This window comes from Mytilus galloprovincialis, chromosome 1 (assembly GCF_965363235.1).
Source record: "Mytilus galloprovincialis chromosome 1, xbMytGall1.hap1.1, whole genome shotgun sequence".
NCBI classification, from domain to species: Eukaryota; Metazoa; Mollusca; class Bivalvia; order Mytilida; family Mytilidae; genus Mytilus; species Mytilus galloprovincialis.
In genome coordinates, this window is record NC_134838.1 from 34,523,554 (window position 1) to 34,548,962 (window position 25,409).

At 30.9% G+C, this 25,409-nt stretch overlaps 1 protein-coding gene across 2 annotated transcripts; it reads left to right on the forward strand.

The window, feature by feature from the left end:
• Positions 1–7,689: 7,689 nt before the first annotated feature.
• On the forward strand, positions 7,690–24,314 carry LOC143072421 (sodium-dependent lysophosphatidylcholine symporter 1-like). 2 transcript variants are annotated; one of them, XM_076247339.1, is made up of 14 exons: positions 7,690–7,766; positions 8,765–8,935; positions 9,722–9,843; positions 10,715–10,841; positions 11,174–11,252; positions 12,040–12,167; positions 13,470–13,560; positions 14,199–14,311; positions 15,100–15,183; positions 16,723–16,806; positions 20,180–20,292; positions 21,460–21,597; positions 21,918–22,094; positions 23,077–24,314. In XM_076247339.1, the coding sequence occupies exons 1-14, from the start codon at positions 7,749–7,751 to the stop codon at positions 23,192–23,194; spliced, it is 1,563 nt and encodes a 520-aa protein (XP_076103454.1). In that variant the 5' UTR covers positions 7,690–7,748; the 3' UTR covers positions 23,195–24,314. The 2 variants fall into 2 exon arrangements, with proteins under 2 accessions (XP_076103454.1, XP_076103459.1); XM_076247344.1 differs by having other exon boundaries at positions 23,082–24,314.
• Positions 24,315–25,409: the final 1,095 nt, after the last annotated feature.

Sequence of the window (25,409 nt, forward strand, 5' to 3'; positions counted from 1 at the left end):
TTTTAGAATTGATTTTATGTTACAAAGATTACAGTCAATTTAAATTTTGAAAATAACTGTCATTACGAAATATACAATACTGTACATGTTACATTTTAAGGACAATATACATTTGTATTGTCACATTTTGGACACATACAAATCCATATGTTTAGGAAAGGAAAGAAAGTGTGGAACCTTTGTCAATTGTATCTTGTTAATATTCATTCTAGGTGTCTATATTTCATTCACGGCATCTCTCCATTCATTCAAAAAAATTTCCTTTACACTTTTTACAGCTGCTAATAAAGCTGATTGACAGTGATGAGTTGTAAAGTGTGTTGTGAGCATTATCCAAGATCTGTCAAACATTTATTTCATACTTTCTGATACTTTGAGCTTAGCTCACTTCGCCTTTATTGCTATGAGAGCTTTTGCCTTCCTTTACCACCAGCATTAATTCTTCTGTTCATCTGTTGTCATGTGATCAAAGATCTTCTCTCCTGAAACCAATGAACTCTTCCTGAATGAGTCTTAGGGTATCTTGTTCACACCATGTGTTCTTAATACTTGTCAGTCAATAAACATGGCAATTAAAGCTTAAAAATAGAATATAGAGGTAAAATGAAGCATTTGGCTTGCATCTCTTAATCTTAAGCAGTTGGCGCAAGGGTGACATTGATAAACATTATCAGCAGATATAGATGTATTTCTTGTGAAATTTCAGAAAAATCAGACAACCACATTTTTTCCCTTGAAATGTTAATTTTTAGTAAACAAAAGTAAATCTGAAAAATTTACAGGTCAATTTCTTTCTCCTTATTAATTTCCAGAAAAATCAAGACTACCCATTTGGAGTTATTGCCCCATAGATATAAGTTTTAGTTCTCCTGGCCAAGAGAGATAAGTGAGCTTTTGTCATCACTTGGTGTTGTCTTTTGTCATTGTAAAGTGTGATATTGAGAATTTTCACTTTGCCAATCAGGAGTTATGGTCCTTGAAAGATTGGAAAAAGGCACTTTCTGTGGTTTCCATGCAATAATTCATTACCCGTGAACTAAAACTTCAAATTTTTAAATATTTTGTCTTCTAATAAAACAATTGAGGTCAACTTTAATATGTATGATTTTCTCATTTGCTGTTCAGGAGTACACGTTATCTAGAAATTGGAAAATCAGTGGCGGATCCAGAAATTTTCATGAGTGGGGACCCACTGACTGACCTAAGCGGGGCCCGCTCCAGTCACGCTTCAGTGATTCCCTATATAAGCAACCAATTTTTTTCCCAAAAAGGGGGTCCAGGCCCCCTGGCCCCCCCTGAATCCGCCTCTGAAAATAGCATGTTGTAGCATGTTAATCTATTGTAATAAAAATTCATAATATCTAATAAAATTAGAAGATTTACCTAACAAAGTCCTTATATTTGTATAAGGTAACATTGGTTTATAGTGGAAAATTGTTTTGACGTAAATTAAGCTACAATTAAAATTCCTTGCTAGCCCCTCTCTGTGATTAATATTATCTGTGATAAATATTAGATAACTGGTTAATTTCAGTATCAATCTATCATGAAGGGTATAAAAATTATTAGTCTTTCACATATAGTCTTTTTCAAAATTGATGAACAGTTCTTTATATTGGTATGTAAACATTTTAAACGTTTCAAATTTATGAAATTAATATTCGTATATCAATGTCTTTGATACACCAATAAAAAAAACTGAAATATATTGAATTGATACATTATTCAAAATTAAATCAGAAACCTAAACTTAATTATAAAATAATGAATCTGTTAAAGGGAGATAATACTCGCAAAACTTTTTTTCGAATCGGCACATAATACACAGGAATGTCACTCTTGCATACAATGGCTCATCAATAAAATTAATTAACTCTGCATTCGTGCTCCACCTTCAATGAAGATTCTAAATTATAAATATAACCAAAAGTTGTTAATCTATTGGACAGTGAAGACTAATGAAAGCTTAACCACTGTAAAAAAATATTTCTTTGAAATTTTTTAAAACTTTCTCAGAAAAATGCTTGAGCCACTTGACTTTCATAGCTCATAATTAACGTTTTTTCACAATATTTTAATAAAGTAGTTAAAGATTATTTGCTTCTCAAAGTGTAAGACGCAATACAAATCGTATGCTTGCATCAACTTACCCAAATACAGTTTTGATAAAGTCCTTAAAATTTCGACATTGTTTTGTTTATTTTTATCAATACCAGTTTGAAACAAATCACAAGTACATGTTAAGATCTGACTAAATACCTATATCCCGATATCGTCAGGTAAATATGCTACATGTTGTGTCATATTTGATCATAAGTTATGAACTGATCAGCCAATGCTTTTCAAATTTTGATATGTTAATATTCTTAATGATGACAAAATGGAAGTTAAGTCTGATATTGACAATTTTCTCTCTTATCGTTCAATGACTAAGAGTCCTTGATAGATTGCAAAAGAGGAACAGAAAATAGCAGGTCAACAATCATGAAAATACCATACAATAAGAATATATCAATTTTATTCGTACTACCTCTTAAGTTTAACATTAGTCATTTTAGTTTAACATTGGTCCATTTCAAAATATACAGAAAATCTGCTATGCTGTCAATTTGATGGATTATTTCTTGTTCTGTAAAAGTGATTTTTTTTTCAAACCAGACTAGAAAATATTTGTCAGAATTTTGTAATTATTTATTAAAAATTTCAATGCTATTGGGCATTCTTAATGAAAATATTTCTTGTTGGCGTTTGTTTTTGTACCTGTCTAATGTTTCTGTTGTTTCGTCCCTTTTCTCTCATAGTTGATGTTATATTTGAAAAAAGCATGGAAAAACTTTATCTTGGCAAAGTATAAACAAATTTTATCTGAAGAAATATATACAGATTTTTTAATTTCAAAGGTAAAGGGCATTCTTATGGACAGTATTTTATGTTGGTATTTGTTTTCGTAGAGGTTCAGTTTTTCTGTTGTTCTGTTTTGCCCTCATAGTCCTCATAGTTGGTGCGGCCATTTTTATCTCGCTTGATGGAGTTTAAAAGCGAGACATAGGTATGGTGTTTCTGGCGACGGTGGCAGAATCAACAATGTATTACTTTGTGATTAGGTCTAGTTTATGGTGAACCACTAGTGGTAAGTCAAAGATATTTGATAAGCAGTTGTACAAGTATTGTCATATCTCATTACTATGAAATATTTTTCACCCCGCCCCCTCAGTAATGGTCTATTGAATGATTTTTTTTTCTTTTCATGTATTAGTTTGTGATTAGACCAGTTTATGGGGAACCACTAGTGGTAAGTTAATGCAAAGCTCTGATTCTTTTCACGGATTTGGCTATACGTTTTGGACCTATTCGATTATAGCTCTTCATCTTTTATAAAAGCTTTCGATTTCAAATTATTTGGCCACGAGCATCACTGAAGAGATATGTATTGTAGAAATGCGCATCTGGTGCAAGAAAATTGGTACCGTTAATTTTATTAATAATAATTGGTATGCAGTTGTATAAGCATTGGCACATCTCATTTCCATGGAGATTATTTGGACCCGCCCCCTCAGTCACGGTGTATTGACTGAAACTTTTGCTTAGTTTTCATGTATTAGTTTGTGATTGGGTCAGGTTTTGGGAAACCTCTAGTGGTATGTTAATGATAATTGATATGCAGTTGTATAAGCATTTGCAAAGCTCATTTCCATGGAGATTATTTGGTCCAACCTATCAGTCATGGACTTCAGTTAGGGTTTATTGACTTTGAATATTTGCAAAATTTACATGTCAAAGTGTTGCTTTTTTAATTTTAACATTTGCATTAACGAAATTACAAAAAAGCGAGACATATCTCTGTGATAACAGTTTATTATAAATTTACTGTTGCAGAAGTATAAATTATTTGAAAAACTAAGTATTTTCTTATCCCAGGCATAGATAACCTAAGCAGTATTTGGCACAACTTTTGGAATTGATGCTATTCAACTTTGTACTTGTTTGGCTTTCTAACTATTTTTATCTGAGCTTCACTGATGAGTTATGTAGACGAAACGCGCGTCTGGCGTATTCAATTACAAGCCTGGTACCTTTGATAACTATTTACACCACTGGGTCGATGCCACTGCTGGTGGACGTTTATTCCCCGAGAGTATCACAAACAAAGTAATCAGTACTTCGGTGTTGACATGAATATCAAGTATATGGTCATTTTTTTGGAAAGATTGGAACTTGTTTTAAATCTTTCCTTAGATACTGGCCTCCCTACCAACACGACAGGTTAGCTACTATTACTAAATGTATTCACACTGAAATATAGTTCCCTATAGTTTTCATATATGTGCACATAATATACATATAAATTGCAAAAAAATGGGTATATATTTTTGGGACAGTTCATTCAAGAATGTATGTTGTTAAGGTGTGTTGATGGAAAGGCTTTTTTAAAAACATTTTGATCAGGTAGTTGAGTATTGATACATTACTAGATGATTGACAACTGTCATTATCATCAACCATTCAGGAACAATTACAATGCCCCACCTCCTAAACTGTCAATCAAATTGACCACATTACTTATCAACCTCAGTCTTACATAATTATACAGACCAGAGTTTCAATATACATCCCAATATACAAATATCAATGAGTATTTGACCTCATTAGAGAAATACACAAATGCATGAAATGTATATACATGTTTGGTATATAAAATGATAGATTTATTAGTTTTGATCTAAATTACATGAAGTGATTCTGTATATTATATCTGAAAGATAAATGATTAATTAAGGATTAACAAGATATTTACAAAAATGAAATATAAATATGAATATATAAAAGGTATTCAAGTAAGGTCTCTAATTTACTTGATAAATTTCCAATCATCAACTGCAATTGATCAACAATTAAGGTTAGTTCACTTTTTTTTTAATCAGTAATTGGCTTGAAACAGTTTTAAAATTATAAAACTTTCAATTGATTATAAACCATTTTTTATTAGTTTATTCCCCATCAATCATTATGTCTATTTTAGTCATTTGAATTTTTATAAGAAGTAAATATATATTTTTGCAATCAAGAAACAATCCACATTTCAATAAAATAAGTTTTTTTTTTAATTTGTTTACATTGAAAAAGCACATTTTCAATGCCCTGTGCTGAAAAATACTTTTTAAATTGACCAAAAGGCACTCTACAACTTTTATTTTCAATGTCATATAACCTATGTTTTAAACTATATAAAATGCCCCAAAACAACATTTTAAATTATTTTTATATATAGCTGTTGGTCTAGATCTTATGTCTTACAAGGGTAGTTGGTAACATTTACTAGAAGAAATTTCAGCAATAGTGCTTAATACCATACCTTAATATGAAATTATTCAAACTACCCTTCCAATCTTTCCATGAGTGATTTCCATCACTTTGATTAAATTTACTGTTGCAAAGTATAAATTATTCGAAAAACTAAGGATTTTCTTATCCCAGAAATAGATTACCTTAGCAGTATTTGGCTCAACTTTTTGGAATTTTGGGTTCTCAATGCTCTTCAACTTTGTAATGTTTTGGTTCTTACTATTTTGATCTGAACGTCACTGGTGAGTCTTATGTAGACGAAACACGCGTCTGGCGTATTATATTATAATCCTGATACCTTTGATCACTATTTCCCTCGGTTTTTGTTTCTAAACCAGATTTGTCCTCGCTTTATCGGTTTATGACTATTGAACAGCGATATACTATTGATGCATTTATTAAACACGAGAAAATTCTTACCTTTCAAGTAGCCCTTGTTAGTAAACATGTCAACTGTGCAAAGAACTTTCACTCTTTTTGGAAATTCAATTAATCTAGACATAGACATTTGTATCAGCCATAGAGTAAAATAATTATCTAATCTCAAACATTATAAGTAAATAATGCATTTCAAGAACTTCTATTTTTTTACACAGAATCGCATTAAATCAAAGTTTCGATACAATTTTCTAGGAATCGACAATTGCAGCTTTTCGAGAAAAGCGTTATGATAAACTGTGTGATGAATATTAATCTTCATTGTTATTCTAAATCCTGTTTACCAATTCATGTTTTTGGGGGAATGAGTTGAGTGAGCAAATAGCTCACAAATCTGCTTATTTTGCTTTGCATTGCAGCAAACATATATAACAAGTAATAATGCATATAATTTCAATACAATAATTTAGATTAACTTGAATTGAATAAAAACATGTACATTAACATAGATAATAGTTTTCAAAAATGAATCTTATATTCAATTAATGAGAAATGAGACACATTTTGATAAAAAGAAACACTCCTAATTCATAAAAAAATTATATGTACTTTTGCAAAATTAATAAACTCTAGCCTATAGACGCAACTGAAAGGGACATTAATAGAATAGGCAAAACCATCGTAGGTTTACTTTGACTAAGTTGTTTGGAACGTCAGCTCGTTATCATTTCAAAATGAATCGACGGAAATTTTAAAATATATTTGTTAAAAAAATGTAGCCCGAAGCGAATCTGTTGATACCTCGTGAGTTTCAGTTCACCAGTAATGTTATCTTCCAAAGGTTAGGAAAGAAAAAATAACACCTCATGAAATTGTGATTATCCAAATGCTTTTCTTGATTTACGTTCACCATGAAAGTTAAAACGAAAAATGTATATATGAACACTTGAGCTTAATGAACACTTAAATAGCTTTATGAACAGAGGGATTTAAAATAGTTGAGTAAAATAGAAGAGCCGTATAATAGATGGTGTTTTGAATTACAAACTTCTTTGACAAAGGAATAATCAGAGAAACATAAGAAACGTATTTGGCAAATGGATTTCTCTGAGGGCTCTTTCTTGTTCCAAAATCTGGTCGTCTATGAAGCGACGATTTTATTAGTTTTTCTTCTATTGGTCGGATTGTTCAGTTTGTTTCAGTATCCCCATAAGAGAAATCAAATTTAAACTATTCTACATATTACAAAGGAGGAAACAAATAGGCTAGGGATACCTGATGAGGATAAGCCTAGGTCAACATGACCATAACCGAAACACCTTTTTTTAATACAGACACAAAAATTATTATGCTACAAACATGCAATTGTGAATACGGAATATACGGAAAAATACGGAAATAAATGCTGAAGAATATATTCCATAACCGGAAATATATATTTATCATACACTGAGTTTATCAGCTCTTAATTATTCTAAATGTATGCACATAGAAAATTGAATTAAAAACGAAGGATTTTGATAAGATATACTGGATTGGTCCTGGACCCGATTGATTTTAATTTTTTTTTAATACAGACACAAAAATTATTATGCTACAAACATGCAATTGTGAATACGGAATATACGGGAAAATACGGAAATAAATGCTGAAGAATATATTCCATAACCGGAAATATATATTTATCATACACTGAGTTTATCAGCTCTTAATTATTCTAAATGTATGCACATAGAAAATTGAATTAAAAACGAAGGATTTTGATAAGATATACTGGATTGGTCCTGGACCCGATTGATTTTAAAAGGAACTACTAGTGAATTGAATCATTCATCATCAGGAAGTGATCTTTATTTAGCAATACCTGATAGCAGTTTGTACTGGGTAATGCACTGACAACATTTATTTACATTTATTTGTTTACACTTGTTATCATAGATTTGATATTGATATATAACAATATTATATTACACATATAAAATATTAGGTCAAAATTCAGAATGTTTGTATGATGGCTATGAAACAGAATGTCCAAATACAGAAAGGTATTTACATAATATATAGTTTATTTGGTTGAAATTTACAACTTTGAATAAGTACATGTATGAAGCTATTTACATATGTATATCAGTCAATTGCAATTTACAACTTGACATTTAAGAAAATATATACTGAACGAATACATGTTTATACTATGATTCTGATTTTCCATGTCCTGTTTTGTTGAATATTTAGTCTTTTCATCTTAACTATCAGTCATGGTTTAATCTTTACTTCCTCGAGTTATGACTGTACCTTTTTATTTCTTGATGTATTTTATCGCGATTACCTAATCTTTATTTAGTTGTAACTTTAATTGATGAAAAAAAAACCGGTGAGATAGTCATATTTTTTATGTAAGTTTTGTCATTTTCTCATTCTTCAACATTTTTCGATTATAAATTTATTTTTGTGAACTTGATTTGGACCCTCTTTTCTAAGTGACATTGCATAATCCTGTTTCTTGACGTTGTGCATATCAAATATTTGTTATCATTCACGAGCAACACTATCAGCAATAGTGAAATGACAAGTTTCCAACAAAATATTTGAGAAAAAGATTTTTTTTTTATGAATTTCTCTTCACGCGATTCAAGTTTTGATTAAATGACTTAATTTTTCAACTAAAAGTAATGCTTAAAACTTATCTTTGAAATGGATGCAATTACATAATCGTAATTGAGAAACAGACCTAAGCTTATCTGTCGCAATACATATGAAAGGAGACTTTCAAAGAAAAACAAAATTACAATGGCAAAAGAAAGCATATCAATACTTTTGTGATATGAGTATTTGAAACTGTTAGCCACATTATTTAAAACTGCAATTTGCTTTATCAAAAGAAAATACAGAACATCAAACCGAGCACGGGACAGTGTTTATTTCGATGATATTCATTTGTTTTCTTCTTCAAAATTATCAATATACACAAAATGAAACATTTAAACCTGAAAAAAGATACATACAAGAAAAACAGTACAAGACAATGTATATTTACATACAGAGCAAAGATGGGGACGATGGATTGGTTGTCCTGATACAAGATGATAATGTTATCGAATACAAACTTCCTGTGTGGAGGAAAATATGCTTCGCCATAGGTGGAGTACCATACCAAATGACAAACGCCGTTGTCAGCTTCTTTTTCAGTATATTTCTCCTGGAAGTAGCAGAGGTATGTCATATAGTGAGATTCATAAAAAACACACCCACATATCAATTGCCACAAAGAAACTTTGTTTGTCTGCTGCTTGATCGCAATTACAACAAAATAGAATTTGAAATTGTGTCCACAATTTTCAATCTGTGTTACCTATGTGGAAAGGTTTGAAGTGAAGCAGTGCACCGACTACACACTAAACAGTCATATGTCTGCTATGTAAAGGAAATGCAGTACTGGTTATCAAAAGTACCAGGATTATAATTTTATACGCCAGGACGCGCGTTTCGTCTACATAAGACTCATCAGTGACGCTCAGATCAAAATAGTTAAAAAGCCAAACAAATAAAAAGTTGAAGATCATTGAGGACCCAAAATTCCAAAAAGTTGTGCCAAATACGGCTAAGGTAATCTACTTCTGGGGTAAGAAAATCCTTAGTTTTTCGAAAAATTTAAAGTTTTATCCGCAAAGTGGTTCTGCCCAATAAGACATGATTTTGATAAACGCAAATGTAGAGTACCGCTGTTCGAAAGTCATAAATCGATTGATAGAATACATAAACAATTATCAAAGTAAAAATTTCATCAATTAGTCAAATTTACAACAAAATGGAAACACTTATTGACAATATTATTGGCTCTTGTAGGCATAGCGAATTCAGAGATATATCTTAAGTATAATGTAATAATGAACAGTTTTGGCATACTTTTTTAAATGGATTTAATGTTACTAATATATGATAATAATAATATATATAATACCAAGAATCAAATTGATAGACATGTTATTTCTTTTTGAAGATAAGGCCAACCTATGCTTCTATCATCGTCTTTGGAGGAAGAGTATGGGATGCCTTTACTGATCCTATGTGTGGCTTTCTTGTTAGCAGGACGAACACTCGATTTGGAAAATTTAGACCCTGGTTAGTCTGAAGTTCTCCAGAGCATTATGAAAAACTTTTTTTACATTTCTAGTAGTTAAATTTTGGTCTCCAAATTGAACTGCATCCCCCACCACAATAACAAATTGAAACAAAAGAGAGAGTAAAAGAAGCTGTCCGACAATCATGAATGAAAAAAATATTATCCAGTTCCAAAATGTAACGGCATCACAAAGAAACCTAAAAGAAGGGACACCTCTTACCATAAAGTAGTTTTCTTTGAACTGAATATATAGCTTGAAATTAAGAAGTCAATTACGTTGATATGTCTTCAAAACTTATTGTGTAAAATGCGACATTTGCAGTTTTTATCCATTTTGCTCCAAAACGACACAAAGATATTGTTTCATTTCACAAAAACGTAGAACAAGAAAATGCAAAATAATACAGCTTTTAGAATATTTAAGTTTCAAGAGCTTAAAAAGGTCAAAAGGCTAGAGTAAAAATTTAAGCGTACAGACAAGAGAGGCGAAAGATACCCCAAAGGACAATCAAACTCATAAACCGAAAACTAACTGACAATGTCATGAATAAAATCTAAAAGGATCAAAACACAAGATTGAAAAATAAAGAATAAGCAACACAAACCTCACCAAAAACCGAGGATAATATAATTGTGATGCACTTATTACAACCATAGGTAAAATGAAAAATATTGATAAGATAGGAAAATGTTTAAAATTATTAATTTGACCGCCGCTGTTATAAGAAAAGAATAAAAAATCACCAATCAAAAACCCCTTTCACTAAGAGACATGTCAATCCGAGTTTGGTTATGTACTGGAATCCAGGTATAGTCTGAAAGAACTTATACGTTTTTTTTTTACTAAACTGTTTACTTTATTGTTTACAGGATATTATTTTCTGCACCTTTTGCTTGTATAACCTATTTCTTACTGTGGTACGTACCAGACTTTTCAGAGGAGGGAAAACTTGGATGGTACTTTGTTTTCTATTGTTTATTCCAGTGTCTAATGTCTGTAAGTACTTTTACCACAATTAATCATTAATTCTTTTTTTATATAAAATGTAACTGATATATCCGGATTAAAACAATTATCAAGTAATAAGCTACTGGATGAAAATTTAGTATATTTAGATAGTGAAAATTTGTCTTTGATGATCAAAATTGTTCTGATGTAGCATTTTTGCCATTATTTTTTTTTATTCTTTATTATCGAACACATACCTTTAACAAATTGGTCGACTGTTTAACGCTGTGCAAATGCACAGAAAAAACATGAATGTGAAAATATATCTAATGTTACCTATATATACAAATCAAGTACTAGTAATAATTGTCTCCTTACAGGGTCTTCACGTACCATACACATCACTGACCATGGTGATCAGTAATAATCAAAAGGACAGAGACTCGGCTACAGCTTACAGCAAGTACATTTCATTTGGGGCTGCAGCATATTATTTTCTTTTGTAAATTCATAAGAATCAGAGAAACTGTGTTAACAGTACTGCAGTTAAACAGTGGCCGCCAGTAAAAATTTGGGACCCTCAAATCGCCATTAGACGGCCAGAACTCTTTAACTACAGTACTGTTATTCCTTCATCATCAAAACTTCGCGGCCAACTTGTTAATGTATACGAACTAAAAGTTTGATTTACACCGGTTGAAAATCTCTGGTATTATTTTTGACATTCGGACGCAGAGCCGGGATACTGTTCCCCAAAGAATAAATATTTCCTTTGAACGGAAACTTTGCAAACGTATATTACATGAACCAGAGAAAACAAAGAAAAAAAATCAATCGTTATAGTAAAACAAATGCATACTAATAATAAAAAAAAGGTCGAAGTTACTACATTTGGGTCAAAATGGAAATCTTCGTGTAGTTCCTCGTATAAAAGCAATTAATTATTATTCATGTAAAAAAATTCCCGGATTTGAACATAATTTAGTTTTCATTTTGTGTGGTATGTTGAGAAAAGTTATTAAGTTAAAAGAAGAGTTCTTTTTTTTTAATTTCAAATCGAGACATTCAATTATACATTTTTTTGCATTATAGCGTGTTATAGCTTAAAAAAATCTAAGTTGATTTTAATTAATTTTTCTTCCGTTCATTTAGAAGTATAAAAGCTTTCGTAATTGGGTTAAGAAAGCCATAATTTTTTCATAATCATATAATGCATATTTTTACACTAATATTTGAAATTGTGAAGGAATGGGAGCTGAAGCCATAGGTGTATTGGCTGCCTCTGTCATACAAGGTACGTTTGTGAACAAGTATCGCATAGCTGGTGAATGTGGCGAGGACAGCAAAATAACTGCCGAAGAACTTAAAAATCAAGTAAGACATAAATACATCACCTGATTTTGTATCATTTCACAACTTATATAATAACACACTAGTAGCAATGTATTGCGGAGTTACACCTTATCATTACAAATAATATTAATGAAAAAAAATTATATCGACTAGGTCGTTCAGTTTTAAATTGTTAAACATACGCATTATTGCCAAGAGTACAGCTATGATTATGGCATTCTTGTATGTCATAACTTATCAATCATATTGTAGAAATGATCTTACAACATTGGCGCAGTGCATATAATAACTAATCAGGACTTACACTACTGGCGCGGTGTATCGTATAAGTAATCATCACTTTTGTAGAAATGGTCGTCCAACAAGGCACTGTGTACAGAATAATTTATAAATTCTATTGTACATGTAGAAATGATCTTGCACTATTGGCTCAGTGTATATAATAGCTAATCAGGTTTTACCTTATTGGCTCATTAAATAAAGTAATTCATCGATCAGGCCATGATAGAACAACTTGCCAATCTTATTGCAAAAATAGTCTTACCACATTGACCCAGTGTATAACTAACCAATCCTAATTTAGAAATGGTCTGATAACAATGCCGCAGTGTAATTATATCAAATCAATCCTTTTTTAGAAATTGTCTCACAACATTGCAGTGTATATTATAACAATCATATTGTAGAAAAATGGTTTTACATCCCTAGTGCAGTGTATTGTATAACTAATCAATCATATTATAGAAATGTTCTTACAAATTCGACTCAGTGTATAACTCGAATAATTCAAGCCCTTTCCTTGACCGATTTTCTCCCACACGAGGCCTAAATGTAGCTTCCGTAGATCAGCGGAATATAACGACTGAATTATTCGGGTTAGGTTACTCAGTGTATAATTATTCCATTCTATTATAGAAATGGTCTTACACCCCTAGTGCAGTGTATTGTATAAGTAATCAATCGTATTATAGAAATGTTCTTACAAATTCGACTCAGTGTATAGTTTAATTAGTCCATTCTATTATAGAAATGGTCTTACAACATGGGTGCAGATGTTATGTCATAATGATTAGTGTTTATATAATTAGTCCATTCTATTATAGAAATGGTCTTACAACATGGGTGCAGATGTTACGTCATAATGATTAGTGTTTATATAATTAGTCCATTCTATTATAGAAATGGTCTTACAACATGGGTGCAGATGTTACGTCATAATGATTAGTGTTTATATAATTAGTCCATTCTATTATAGAAATGGTCTTACAACATGGGCGCAGTTGTTATTATTAGTGTTTATATAATTAGTCCATTCTATTATAGAAATGGTCTTACAACATGGGTGCAGTTGTTATGATTAGTGTTTATATGTTATCGTCTATCATAGTGTTCTTGGGTACCAAGGAGAGAATAGGTAAACATTAAAATATTTTGACAAATAATCAGTATGCAAAATAATACTATATTCAATAAAAGGCATCCAGTAAACATATTATTTCTCTCAAGCAGGAAAATATATTTCAAAATACAGTGTAGTTTGATTAGATTTTTTGTGTGTGTGTGTTTTAACGCAACTTTTAAGCAACGCTTTTAAGCTATTTTGTGGAGGTCAGTTTTTAGTTTGAACTATTGTTTAAGGTGGTACCTAACACTACAGGGAGAGAACTCTGTAAAATCAGCTTAACGTTTTAATTACGTTGTGTTATGAAGGGATTAATAAGCTTCTCAATGATCAAAATTGGTGTTTGTCAAACAACTAACCAGTGTAATTTTTCTGACAAAACGGTTGGTTCAAAATTTTCAAAATTTTTATATTTTTGTTAAAGGGTCAAAGTAAATACTTTGTCAAAATTTTATGAAAATTAAACGAGCCAAATTTATTTTAGTGAAAGTGTTGGATACCACCTTAAGTAACACGGATTGAATGTTGGATGCAAGCTTAATTTGGGAAATCTTTATCGAATCCAACAGGGATGTATACATTTAATTCTCCCCTTGATTAACCAGTTCAGTAGAGGTTTGGTTATAGTTGATATTTGGTTTTGTTTTCAGGTGTAATTAGTGAAGGCCATGGAGGATTTTGGAAAGGTTTAAAACTGACACTTTCTTTTAGACCATATAAACTTTTATCGTTTTCTTTCTTGTTCTTATCATTAGGAATATCAGTAAGTTGAATACAATAAGTAAAATACTGATACTAGTACATAGATGAATAAAAGTTAACATAGGTTAAAGATCAATGATACAGCAAATAAACCACAAAAATAAAAATATGTATATACTCTGAAGTAGCAGCGTCAACAATACACAAGTGGTTTACCATCTGTCAGAGTGAAATCGTCTAGAATATACAAAAAAAAAAAAAAAAAAAAACACACACCAAAATCGGCTTTTCACACCCAATCCACTAAAATATCAAAACTAATTGAAATTGTTTTTTGAAATATCATTACAATATACATGTTTTCACTATGCAATCTTTTGAAAAGATTTTGAATATATATATATATTTAACAAGTAGAGCAAGCAAAGAAGTATTGTTTCAATGTTGTGTTTTGAAATGAACTTTTTAATAAATTGTTGAATAGATAGCTTCCTTTATGTACACATATCTTCTATGGCTTTTTTTTTGTTCCTTTTTAGTGCTATTGTTGTGGTTCATCCTGAAAAACGGTTTGAGCACAGTACACTGGTACTTGATATTCTGTACTTCAAATATGGTTAATTTTAGTTTCTTGTGTATAATACGAAGTTTAGTATGACATCCATTATCACTGAACTAGTATATTTTTTAAGGGGCCAGCTGAAGGGCGCCTCCGGGTGCGGGAGTTTCTCGCTACATTGAAGACCATTGGTGACCTTCGGCTGTTGTCTACTCTATGGTCGGGTTGTTGTCGCTTTGACTTATACCCCATTTCCTTTCTCAATTTTATTCTATTCACTATTTTTACAGATTGTGCAAGGTAATCTCGCTCTGTTCTGCACACATAGTTTAGATTTAGGAGAACACTTCTCAACATTCATCACCATATTGTTGGTAGGTAAAATTCTTAATCATGATGCTCATAAGATTTCTTTGTATGAATGTTTCCACGAAAAGAGTCTTAACCATCTCGTACCAGATTCGCTATCAACCCGTATATTAAACCGTCAGTATTTAGTGCAATTTCTACTGAGCATTTGATTTGTCAATGCTATGTTAAGGATGTACTTAGGTGAGGTTTTGGAATTCGTGTCAAATGTTCAGACTCCTTGGGGTTTTTCCATATAATGCAAGTAAAATATTTTGCCCCATAACACCCATTTATTTTTTCATATAAGTCTTAATAGCTCATGAAAGGTCATTTACCAAAAATTTAGAAGATTCTTAATTTTCTTTATTTGTTTTGAGACCCAAATAATACCAATGCAAATATAAGGTAAAAGTCCGAGTCAGTCTTTTCCCGCCATATTTTAAATCTCAAATATCTCGAAAAGGAGGTCCATGACCTATCAATATTTTTAGTTTATTTTTTATCCTTAATGAATGCTCTACCAGCTGATAGTATCAATTTCAAATTCTTAATTTATTAATTTTCACCTAACCTCACCTAAGTACATCCTTAAATAATAGTACTCAAAAGTACCAGGGGTATAATTTCATACGCCCGGCACGCGTTTCGTCTACATTAGACTCAAAATAGTAATAAGTCAGCGGTACGGTTTGTTACTACTAATCAGTTGAAAAAGTGCTTAGTAGAGATATTTCTCATTGTTGAAAAAAAGTCAATTGTACGGTTTGTAACTGGTCAATTAAACAAATCAATTATACGACGTGTCATTGGTCAAAATAACAAGTCAGAAGTACTGTTTGTAACTGATCGGTTCAACAACTCTATAGTACAGTTGGCTACTGATCATGCAAGTAAAGAGTACAGGTTGTTACTTTTCGGTTAAATATGACTCAATCATTCATATTTTTATTTTTTTTGACTGAAGTCTATAGTACGATTTGTCAATGTATCCTCAATATATGAATTTTCAAGAAAAATATATGCATTAGTAATTGGAGACAGTTCTTTTTAGAAAAAAATCAGAACATTTTAATTGGTTATCAAAGATACCAGGATTATAATTTAGTACGCCAGACGCGCGTTTCATCTACATAAGACTCATCAGTGACGCTCATATCAAAATATTTATAAAGCCAAACAAGTACAAAGATGAAGAGCATTGAGCATCCAAATTTCTAAAAAATTGTGCCAAATACGTCTAATAAAATCTATGCCTGGGATAAGAAAATCCTAAGTTTTTCGATAAATTCAAAGTTTTGTAAACAGGAAATTTATAACCGATTTAATGTGCTTTTAATACTAATAAGCATCCATTTTGAAAAATTTGATTAAGCTATACTTTAAAAATAAAACAGATAAATTCATTATGTTTTCGATTTTCAGATTTTGGGTTGTTGAATTATAGTTCAAGAAGCCAACATTGATGCATCTGTAACATAATTCATTTACTTTATCTTTATCTAAAAGACTGGAATTTATATTTTTTATTTTAGATTCTATGAGTTGTGATTTGTACATTTTAGGTATCTGCAATATTATTTATTCCCATTTGGCAAGTTGCATTAGTAAGAATTGGCAAAAAAAGATCGTTTGCAATAGGAATGATTGTAAGTGTATTTCAATTTATTTATAATAAAATGAACTTCCGCTCAAACCGGTGCAACGCGCCTTCTTATAATTGCAGTAGGGTGGCAGTTTCCCCCCCCCCCCTTTTTGTTTTAAAGGTCACTCTGACTTTGAGATTAAAAAAAACAGCAAGAAAAGTGCTGGTTTTTATTTGCTCGCTTTTTTTGCTATTTATTTACTAATTTTGTGTATTAGGTTGATACCATATATCCTTTCTTTTCTATTGTTAAAAATTCTATGCATTCTTGATGGTTTTTTTTTGTATTCACCTGCATTGGGAACACTAATAAAGCGGAATATTTGAAGTCAAAGGATGTATACGAACCGAAACTGCTGCATATCTATACAATCAAATATGAACCAAAACAAAGGCCAAATCCATCTTAAGGCAACTTTGCCTGGAGAGTTGAAACCTAAGTTTCTTTATAATTGCCAAATTGATACACGGACAATTTTAGAAAAGTTTTTAATAAATCATATAAGTTCATTGAGCTGATAATACCGTTGTAGAGGGGTATCCATCAACAGAAGAATCAACCCAGTTCGGTAAAAAAATGAAAACAATTTATTATAAATTCAATGCGTCCTAATTAAGCGCTTTTTTGGATTTACGTTCAATAATGCTCAGACAAGTATCAGTAAGTTCAACGTTCAAAGACAAGGATACATAAGAACCAAAGCAGTTGAATGTTTATTCAGACATACCACTGTCGTGTTATTTCTGTTAGATACGTTATAATTTACGAAGTTGTGATTACATATGCGGTAACTATTGAATATAATGAAGATTCATTTAATTCATGTTATTGTCTCCAAATGATTATAGAAGATCTATATACAAGTTTGTTTGTTTTTTTTATGCCTAATTTATACCAGAAACACACGTTGTGCGCAACACATTCAATATTGTGATATGTTTATATATAATTCTGTACAGTAACATGTTTTCATTTACGTAAGAACTTACAGTGACTTGACTGTTAGTGTTGCTATCCGACTATTGCAACTCATTCAAAATTCTGACCAAATTGCAATTTGTTTTATCAAATCAAACTGTTCAACTGGTCAAAATTTTGAACTAACTGTTCAGTCAAAATGTGAAAGTGCAACGTGAAAAAATGATAAAATAAAATATACTTACTATCCTATGAGACTTTAACTCCACTTTAATGTTGTTGTGTGACAAAATCAGTCTAACAGTTTGTATAGATATATTATAGTCATTACCATGCAAAACGTGAAATGTAATTTTAAATTGCTTTAAAAATGGCCACACTATGCTTTCACATAATTTTTCTTTTGAAAGGTCTGCTATAGTTATAATAAACAGCTGCGCCATGAGCGCATGATTCGCCCGACGTCTTATGTGGAAGTCTTATGCAATAATCATAAATAGTTTATGAGAAAGTTTGAAGCAATAACCATATATTGTTTTAAAGACACGGCGGGACATGTGAAACCCCCCACCCTGTTTTTTTTTTACAAAAACTAAATATTACCAAAATAAAATTTTGAATTAAAACCAAAAAGTATACAGATCTTTCGATTAATATATCAAAGAAGTGTGTAAAGTTTTAAGCAATAATCATAAATTATTTTTGAGATACAGCGCGACATGTAAAAAACCCTCCCCTGTTTTACAAAATACTCAATAACTCAAAAAGAAAATTTTGAATAATCACCAAAAAGTATACAGATCTTTAGATTAATAGAACAAAGAAGTGTATAAAGTTTTAAGCAATAATCATAAATCGTTTTTGAAATATGGCGCGACATGTAAAAAAACCCTTCCCCTTTTTTACAAAATACTCAATAACTCAAAAATAAAATTTTGAATCATCACCAAAAAGTATACAGATATTGAGATTAATATAACTAAGAAGTGTTTAAAGTTTTAAGTCATAATCAAGAATCGTTTTTGAGATATAGTGCGACATGTGAAAAAAACACACCCCTGTTTTAGTTATAAAGTGCCGTAACTCAAAAAGTTTAAATCTTATTTTCACCAAAAAGTATACAGATCATTTGACCATCATAAGAAACAACTGTATTAGGTTTCATGAAATTTGGATCAGTCGTTCTCAAGTTACGGTGCGACATGTTTACGCCGGACAGACAGACGGACGGACGGACACCGGACATTTGTATACCATAATACGTCCCGTCAAAATTTTGACGGGCGTATAAAAATCAGACATTTTTTGAATTAAAGCATCATATATTCATTTAAATATCTGTGAAATAACAATATTTTATTGATAAGTTCACTAGTTTTTGGTGGGGTTCGTGTTGTTTATTCTTTAGTTTTCTATGTTGTGTCATGTGTACTATTGTTTTTCTGTTTGTCTTTTTCATTTTTAGCCATGGCGTTGTCAGTTTGTTTTAGATTTATGAGTTTGACTGTCCCTTTTGGTATCTTTCGTCCCTCTTTTCTATGGGGAGATAACCTAAAACATTATTCTTTTGAGTAAAGACTTTTTGAAAGTAAAAATGATTATCTCCCCATGGAAACTTCCTACAAACATATTGTAATTTTACACATATTTTACTAAATAGGAAATGTTTTAATTTACATAATGTATGATTTGTAAATATAGAAGACTTTTCGACAGAAAAACTATATGAAAACTATGTTTGGACATTTTTATAGCAATTCACAATTACATTTCACCTTAAGTACGAAAATGACTACAAAATATCTATACAAACTGATAGACTAAATTTTCACATCAACAGTAAAGTGGAGCTAAAGTTTTCTAGGATTGTAAGTATATTTTTATTTTTTGCATTTTCACGACTTGACTGTGATTTTCTACAGCAGTTTCTTCAAGTTTCTGACCAGTTGAACAGTTTGGTTTAATAAAAAAATAGCAATTTGGTCAGAATTTTGAATAAGTTGTAATAGGTGGACAGCAACACTAACAGTCAAGTCACAGTAAATGTTGCCTGATGAACGAAGGTTACTTGCTTATATAACAATTATCAATCTTTGGATTGATATAAACAAACTCTTCAAAGATACCAGGATTGAAAGTTTTTATATACGCCAGACGCGCGTGTCGTCTGTTAAAGACTCATCACTGACGCTTGAATAACAAAAAAAGTTAAAACGCCAAAATAAATTACGAAGTTGAAGATCATCGGGGAACACAAATTCCAATAAGTTTTGCCAAATACAGCAAATGTAATCTTTTATAAATAAAAGTTCATAAAGTTTCCAAATCTAACATACATTATTGTGTTTCAATATTTGCTACTCTGGTTTGTAGAACTTTTTTCTCTCACTAGTTAAATGTATATAAAGTTTGAAAATGTAAGTCATTTGTCACTTTTAGCTGTGATTTATTTTGACAGATATTCATTCCAGTTCTGATATCACAACTGTATATACCAGGGAATGTTTATGCGTACTATCCTGTACTAATATTGGCTGGTATAAGTGTCGCTGTTGCTTTATTACTTCCATGGTAAGATTGATTGTGTTTCACTGATATCAAAAAGTTAAATCACTAAAATATTGAACTCTGAGGAAAGTTAATAACGGAAAGTGGCAAAATCTTAAGCTCAAACACATCAAATGAATATAAACTCATCATAGATACCAAGACTAAATTTAGTATATACGCCTTTATAACTGTCATATTCCTGACTTGTTGAACTGTGCCATTTGTAGCTTATCTATAAAATGTTTGGTCGAAATTTAAATTTAAAGTCGTGGTGCAATAATTTAGGAAGAGAACGACATGATTAGGGTTTGATATATATATACGAAACAACAATCTCAAGAAATACTAAATTAGAACGTATATATCGTAGTTTTAGCAGGATCGACAGTTCTGTATTTGTTCTTTTTTAACTTGCAAGTTGTTTGAAAATATTTAATTACGAACACACACAATTTAACAGAATTAACACAGACTTCTTTGTCACGGTAAGGAAAAACGAATTTTCAGGATAAATGTCAAAGGTACACTTACCAAACAATATCAAAGCCGGAAGACATCTTTGTCAATATGTTTATGACTGTATGATATTCATCGATATGCGCTATTTTGTGTCATACGTCTAAACAAGCTGCATGATAACCGATTAAAACATCCAAATAAATGTATTGAATGTCTCGCTTAACTTCCATGGAAAGATATATGTTGATATTTACGACTGTTCAGTTTTTTTTTTTTTTTTTTTAACACTTGAATATAAATTTATTGCACTAAAGCTGTTAACAATGACCTTACTGGTACAGCTTTAACTGTAAGGTACCCTGAAATGGTAAGAATCTATAAGTACAGGGTATCATATAGATAAGTATTAGTTTCTTATATTTTATATTAGAATATTACAATATTACAATTAGATACAATGTTCAATAATAATATAATACAATTGAATACTCTGATCTGAAATTAATGATATACTTTTCTTCAATACATGTAATCAAATTAAATGACGCCCATATAATACCCTTATCCGAAATTGATTGTCCGGTGTCAATTATCTCGTTTAAAAATTACATGATTTAAGAGTGTGTGATATCGATTTTCTTGAAAATCGATATCACGACTGTTCAGTTTTACTTTTCAAGTTTATTTTCGAATTCTGCAATGGTTGATCTGCAATTTCATCTTTCCTAGGTCTATGCTGCCAGATGTATTAGACGAATTCATGCTTCAGACAGGAACAAGGCAGGATGCCATTTTTTATTCATTTTATGTATTCTTTAGTAAACTAGCCGTAGGTGTAGGCCTCGGATTATCTCAGCTCGCATTAGGGTAAGTAACGTATAATATTCAGGTGTCTATGATTCGTTAATATCTTTGAATTTCTTTGAATCCTTTATGATTTACAACCTTGAAATAACTGTAAAATAAAAAAAAATGTGTTCAAACAATACTTAAACTCCGTTTCAAGCATTAAATTAGTAAAACTCAATGTATTTTTTTTTAATGAAAAGCTTTTCTGTTTAAAAAAAAACATCAATGCTTTTATTCGCTCCCGAACAGAGACCATTTTTACCAGTCAATATAACCGTATTATGATTATTCAATCTTTGCATTTTGAAATCATGTTTTACGACCATTTTCTGCTTTAGTGTTGGAGGTTACAAAACAGGAGAGTGTGATCAACCAGCATCGGTCGGACTGGCTTTACGTTACTTGGTAGTACCAGGTCCTGTTGTATTCACTCTTATAGCTCTGCTGATTTTATGGCGATACCCTATTGATGAAAACAGAAGAAAACAAATTAAAAAAGAGCTTGAACAATTAAAGTAAGAGAGAGAAAAACACTTTTTGTTTTATTTTCTCGCACCCATGATTATCATCATTTACTTATTGCATTTGTTTGTACATACAGAAAACAAAATATGAGAATGTAAAAACGTAAACTCGCAATTTAGTGTTAGAGGCGTGATTTGTATGCAATATTTCATGAAATCACAATAATTAGTCCCGCATGTTTGTCATTTGTTAAGTTACTATCACAAAGATAAGAACACTCAATTATTTCTGAATTTACAGTAATTCGCCGAGAAAGAGAGATAGTATTGCAAAAGAACAATGTGGAAAAATATGTTTTTGTAATATTTTCAAGTCTGCAAGTCAGGATATGACAGTTGTTATCCATTCGTTTGATGTGTTTGACCTTTTGATATTGCTATTTGACTAAGGACTTTTCTTTTAAAATTTTCCTCAAAGTTCAATATTTTTGTGATTTTACTTTTGAATCTTACACTTCAATAGTATTTAATCTTGAATTCTTTCGTGGAAAATAGTTTTTCTGATTTCAGCAAATAAATTCACTACCAGAAATGGAAAGCGCACTACTTGCAAAATTGTGTCACTACTCTTGCATATAAACAAGATGTTCTTCATGACTTCATGAAGCATAGAGTTAATATCAATCAGCAAATCTATGGCTGAAAAAATTAAAAGACATTTAGATGAAATGTATTAAAGACAAGAGATTGCATGTTATTCAAACATAACTATGCCAAGGCAACACATTATGAATTCATAACGTTCACAGTTACTTCAATTGAAGCATGCCAATGACAACTTACGAATATAATGGAAGGAAAACGCATTGGGACGCAATTTTCATACTAGTATATCGTTAAGTCTTGTTAAATTATTTTCTACCAATTTGCTATCTTAATTTCTAAATCGAAGTCAACATTGTTAAATGATGAAACCTACTTGTAAGATACCATACTGGTTTGTCTTCATTGATTCATATATTCTTTTTTCCAGAACAGATCGAAAATCTAAAGAAGTGGATCAAGTTGAACATCCACCCCCTCCAGATGAGATGTATCAATCATCGCGTAGTTATCAAACTATTGGAGACAATCTCACCGCGGATAGTTGATCTTCATAACTTTAACATCTAGAATATTTTACTTTAAGACATAGAACTTTTAATATGAAGGCGTACTATGATTTTGAAAAAAACAAGTGTTTTTTTTTCAAAACATCGTTGTTAAATTAGTAGAATTGTATGGGACTGTCATACAAGTGAGTGGTTTAGCTAGCTATAAAACCAGGCTTAATTCAATATTTTCTTCATAAGAAAATGCCTGTACACAGTCAGTAATGACAATTGTTATCTATTCGTTTGATATGTTTGAGCTTTTGATTTTGTCATTAATTTTGATTACGGACTTTCTGTTTTAAATTTTCCTCGGAGTTCGATATCATTGTTAATTTACATTTTGATAACTTTTTCTTGTCAAAATATTTTTCCTTCATGAATTATAGTTTATTTTTTGCACTAATTTTAAAGGAAAGTTTGGGCAACTTATAAGCAAAGTGAACCTTAAAATAACATTTCATGATTCGATTTATTTTTAATATTTCAGAGTGAAAAAAAAACTTCAACTTTTTTGGTAAAAGGAAGGCTATTAAACAGACAATGATGTACAGTAGTTGTCGTTTGTTTATGTAATTCATACATGTTTCTCGTTTCTCGTTTTTTTTTTATATAGATTCGACCGTTGGTTCTCCCGTTTGAATGGTTTAACACTAGTAATTTTGGGGCCCTTTATAGCTTGTTGTTCGGTATGAGCCAAGGCTCCGTGTTGAAGACTGTACATTGACCTATAATGGTTTACTTTTATAAATTGTTATTTGGATGGAGAGTTGTCTCATTGGCACTCATACCACATCTTCCTATATCTAAATTGAAAATCAAATTTTAAAACTTATGACATTGCAAATCTCAGACATATATTATGTAAGACTAAATCACGTATATCATAAGTTCATTGTTTTCTATTGTTTTATGTTTATGTACATTGTATCATAATTATACACTTATGTTTGTGTTTATGGTATCCTTCAAGTTAACGCTATGGAACCTCTTTTAAGAAAGAAAAAACTTACGGGTTTGATGTGTTACAAAAATTTCATTTACAAGTGTCATAAATATTTACATTTATTGTACATGATAAATTGTAATAAATTACATAAATGAAGTACTACACCAAAAACTGTTAAGTCATTTAATTTCAATTTTACGAGACATTACAAAAATGCGATATAGTTTATTGTATATTTTATATCAGAAGATCAAAGGCACGAATATTTCTTTAAATCATATATACCAATGTTGCTTTGAATAATGACATAACTCGATACAGATTTGTTTTCATAAGAAAAAATGACTTTTTCTGAGTGATTCTATTATAAACTAAAACACCAGTAAACAAGTTGAATTCCATTCGTCATATTTGTGCTTCATGATTTTTCAATTATAATACACAATTGAAATCATGTCAGTATTGGAAAGCTGTCTCAACAAAACAGGTTGTACCCTTTGCGAATTACAAAAAAGTGTAAACCAACAAAAATTCAAAAAAGGTGTGCCAAAAACAGATAAGGCAATATATGCCTTGGATACGAGAATCCTTGGTATTTTTGAAAAAATCATACTTTTGTAAACATGAAATTTATAAATATTACCATATAATTGAAATTCTTGTCAACACCGAAGTCATGACTACTGGAGTGGTGATACCTTCGGCGAAGAAACGTCCACCAGCAGTGGCATCGACCCAGTGGTGTAAATAGTTATCAAAGGTACCAGGCTAAAATTTTAATATGCCAAACGCGCTTAGTTTCGTTTACATAAGACTAATCAGTGACGCTCAGATCAAAATAATTATAAAGCCAAGTGCAAAGTTAAAGAGCAACGATGACTCAGAATTCCAAAGAGATGTGCCAACTTCGAGGAAAATTCAAAACTGAAAGTCTATAATCAAGTGGCAAAATCATAAACTCAATCACATCAAATGGAATCGTTTTTTTTTAGTTTGTCGAATGATCTAATTAAGGCAACCGCGAAAGGGAACACCTCCAGACTTTTTAGATGATGGAAATATTTATTTAAGTATGCTGTGGTGAGAACAATAACACATGTATTTCTATTGGAAAATGAATACCATTTTACAATACACTACAACATAGACAATACTCTCTTAACCTACGTCTTATATCTACGCCTAGTTCATCTCTATCCAGTTGAGTTATAAAACTGAAATGCAAAATTGTATACACGAAAGTACTATGTACTTAACTTGTGCACC

Excerpts from the sequence above, each read along its gene's own strand:
- LOC143072421 (XM_076247339.1), top strand. Across the intron at positions 12,168-13,469 it reads CCGAAGAACTTAAAAATCAA|AAATGGTCTTACAACATGGG; the intron begins GTAAGACATAAA and ends ATTCTATTATAG. Across the intron at positions 14,312-15,099 it reads TCTTATCATTAGGAATATCA|ATTGTGCAAGGTAATCTCGC; the intron begins GTAAGTTGAATA and ends CTATTTTTACAG.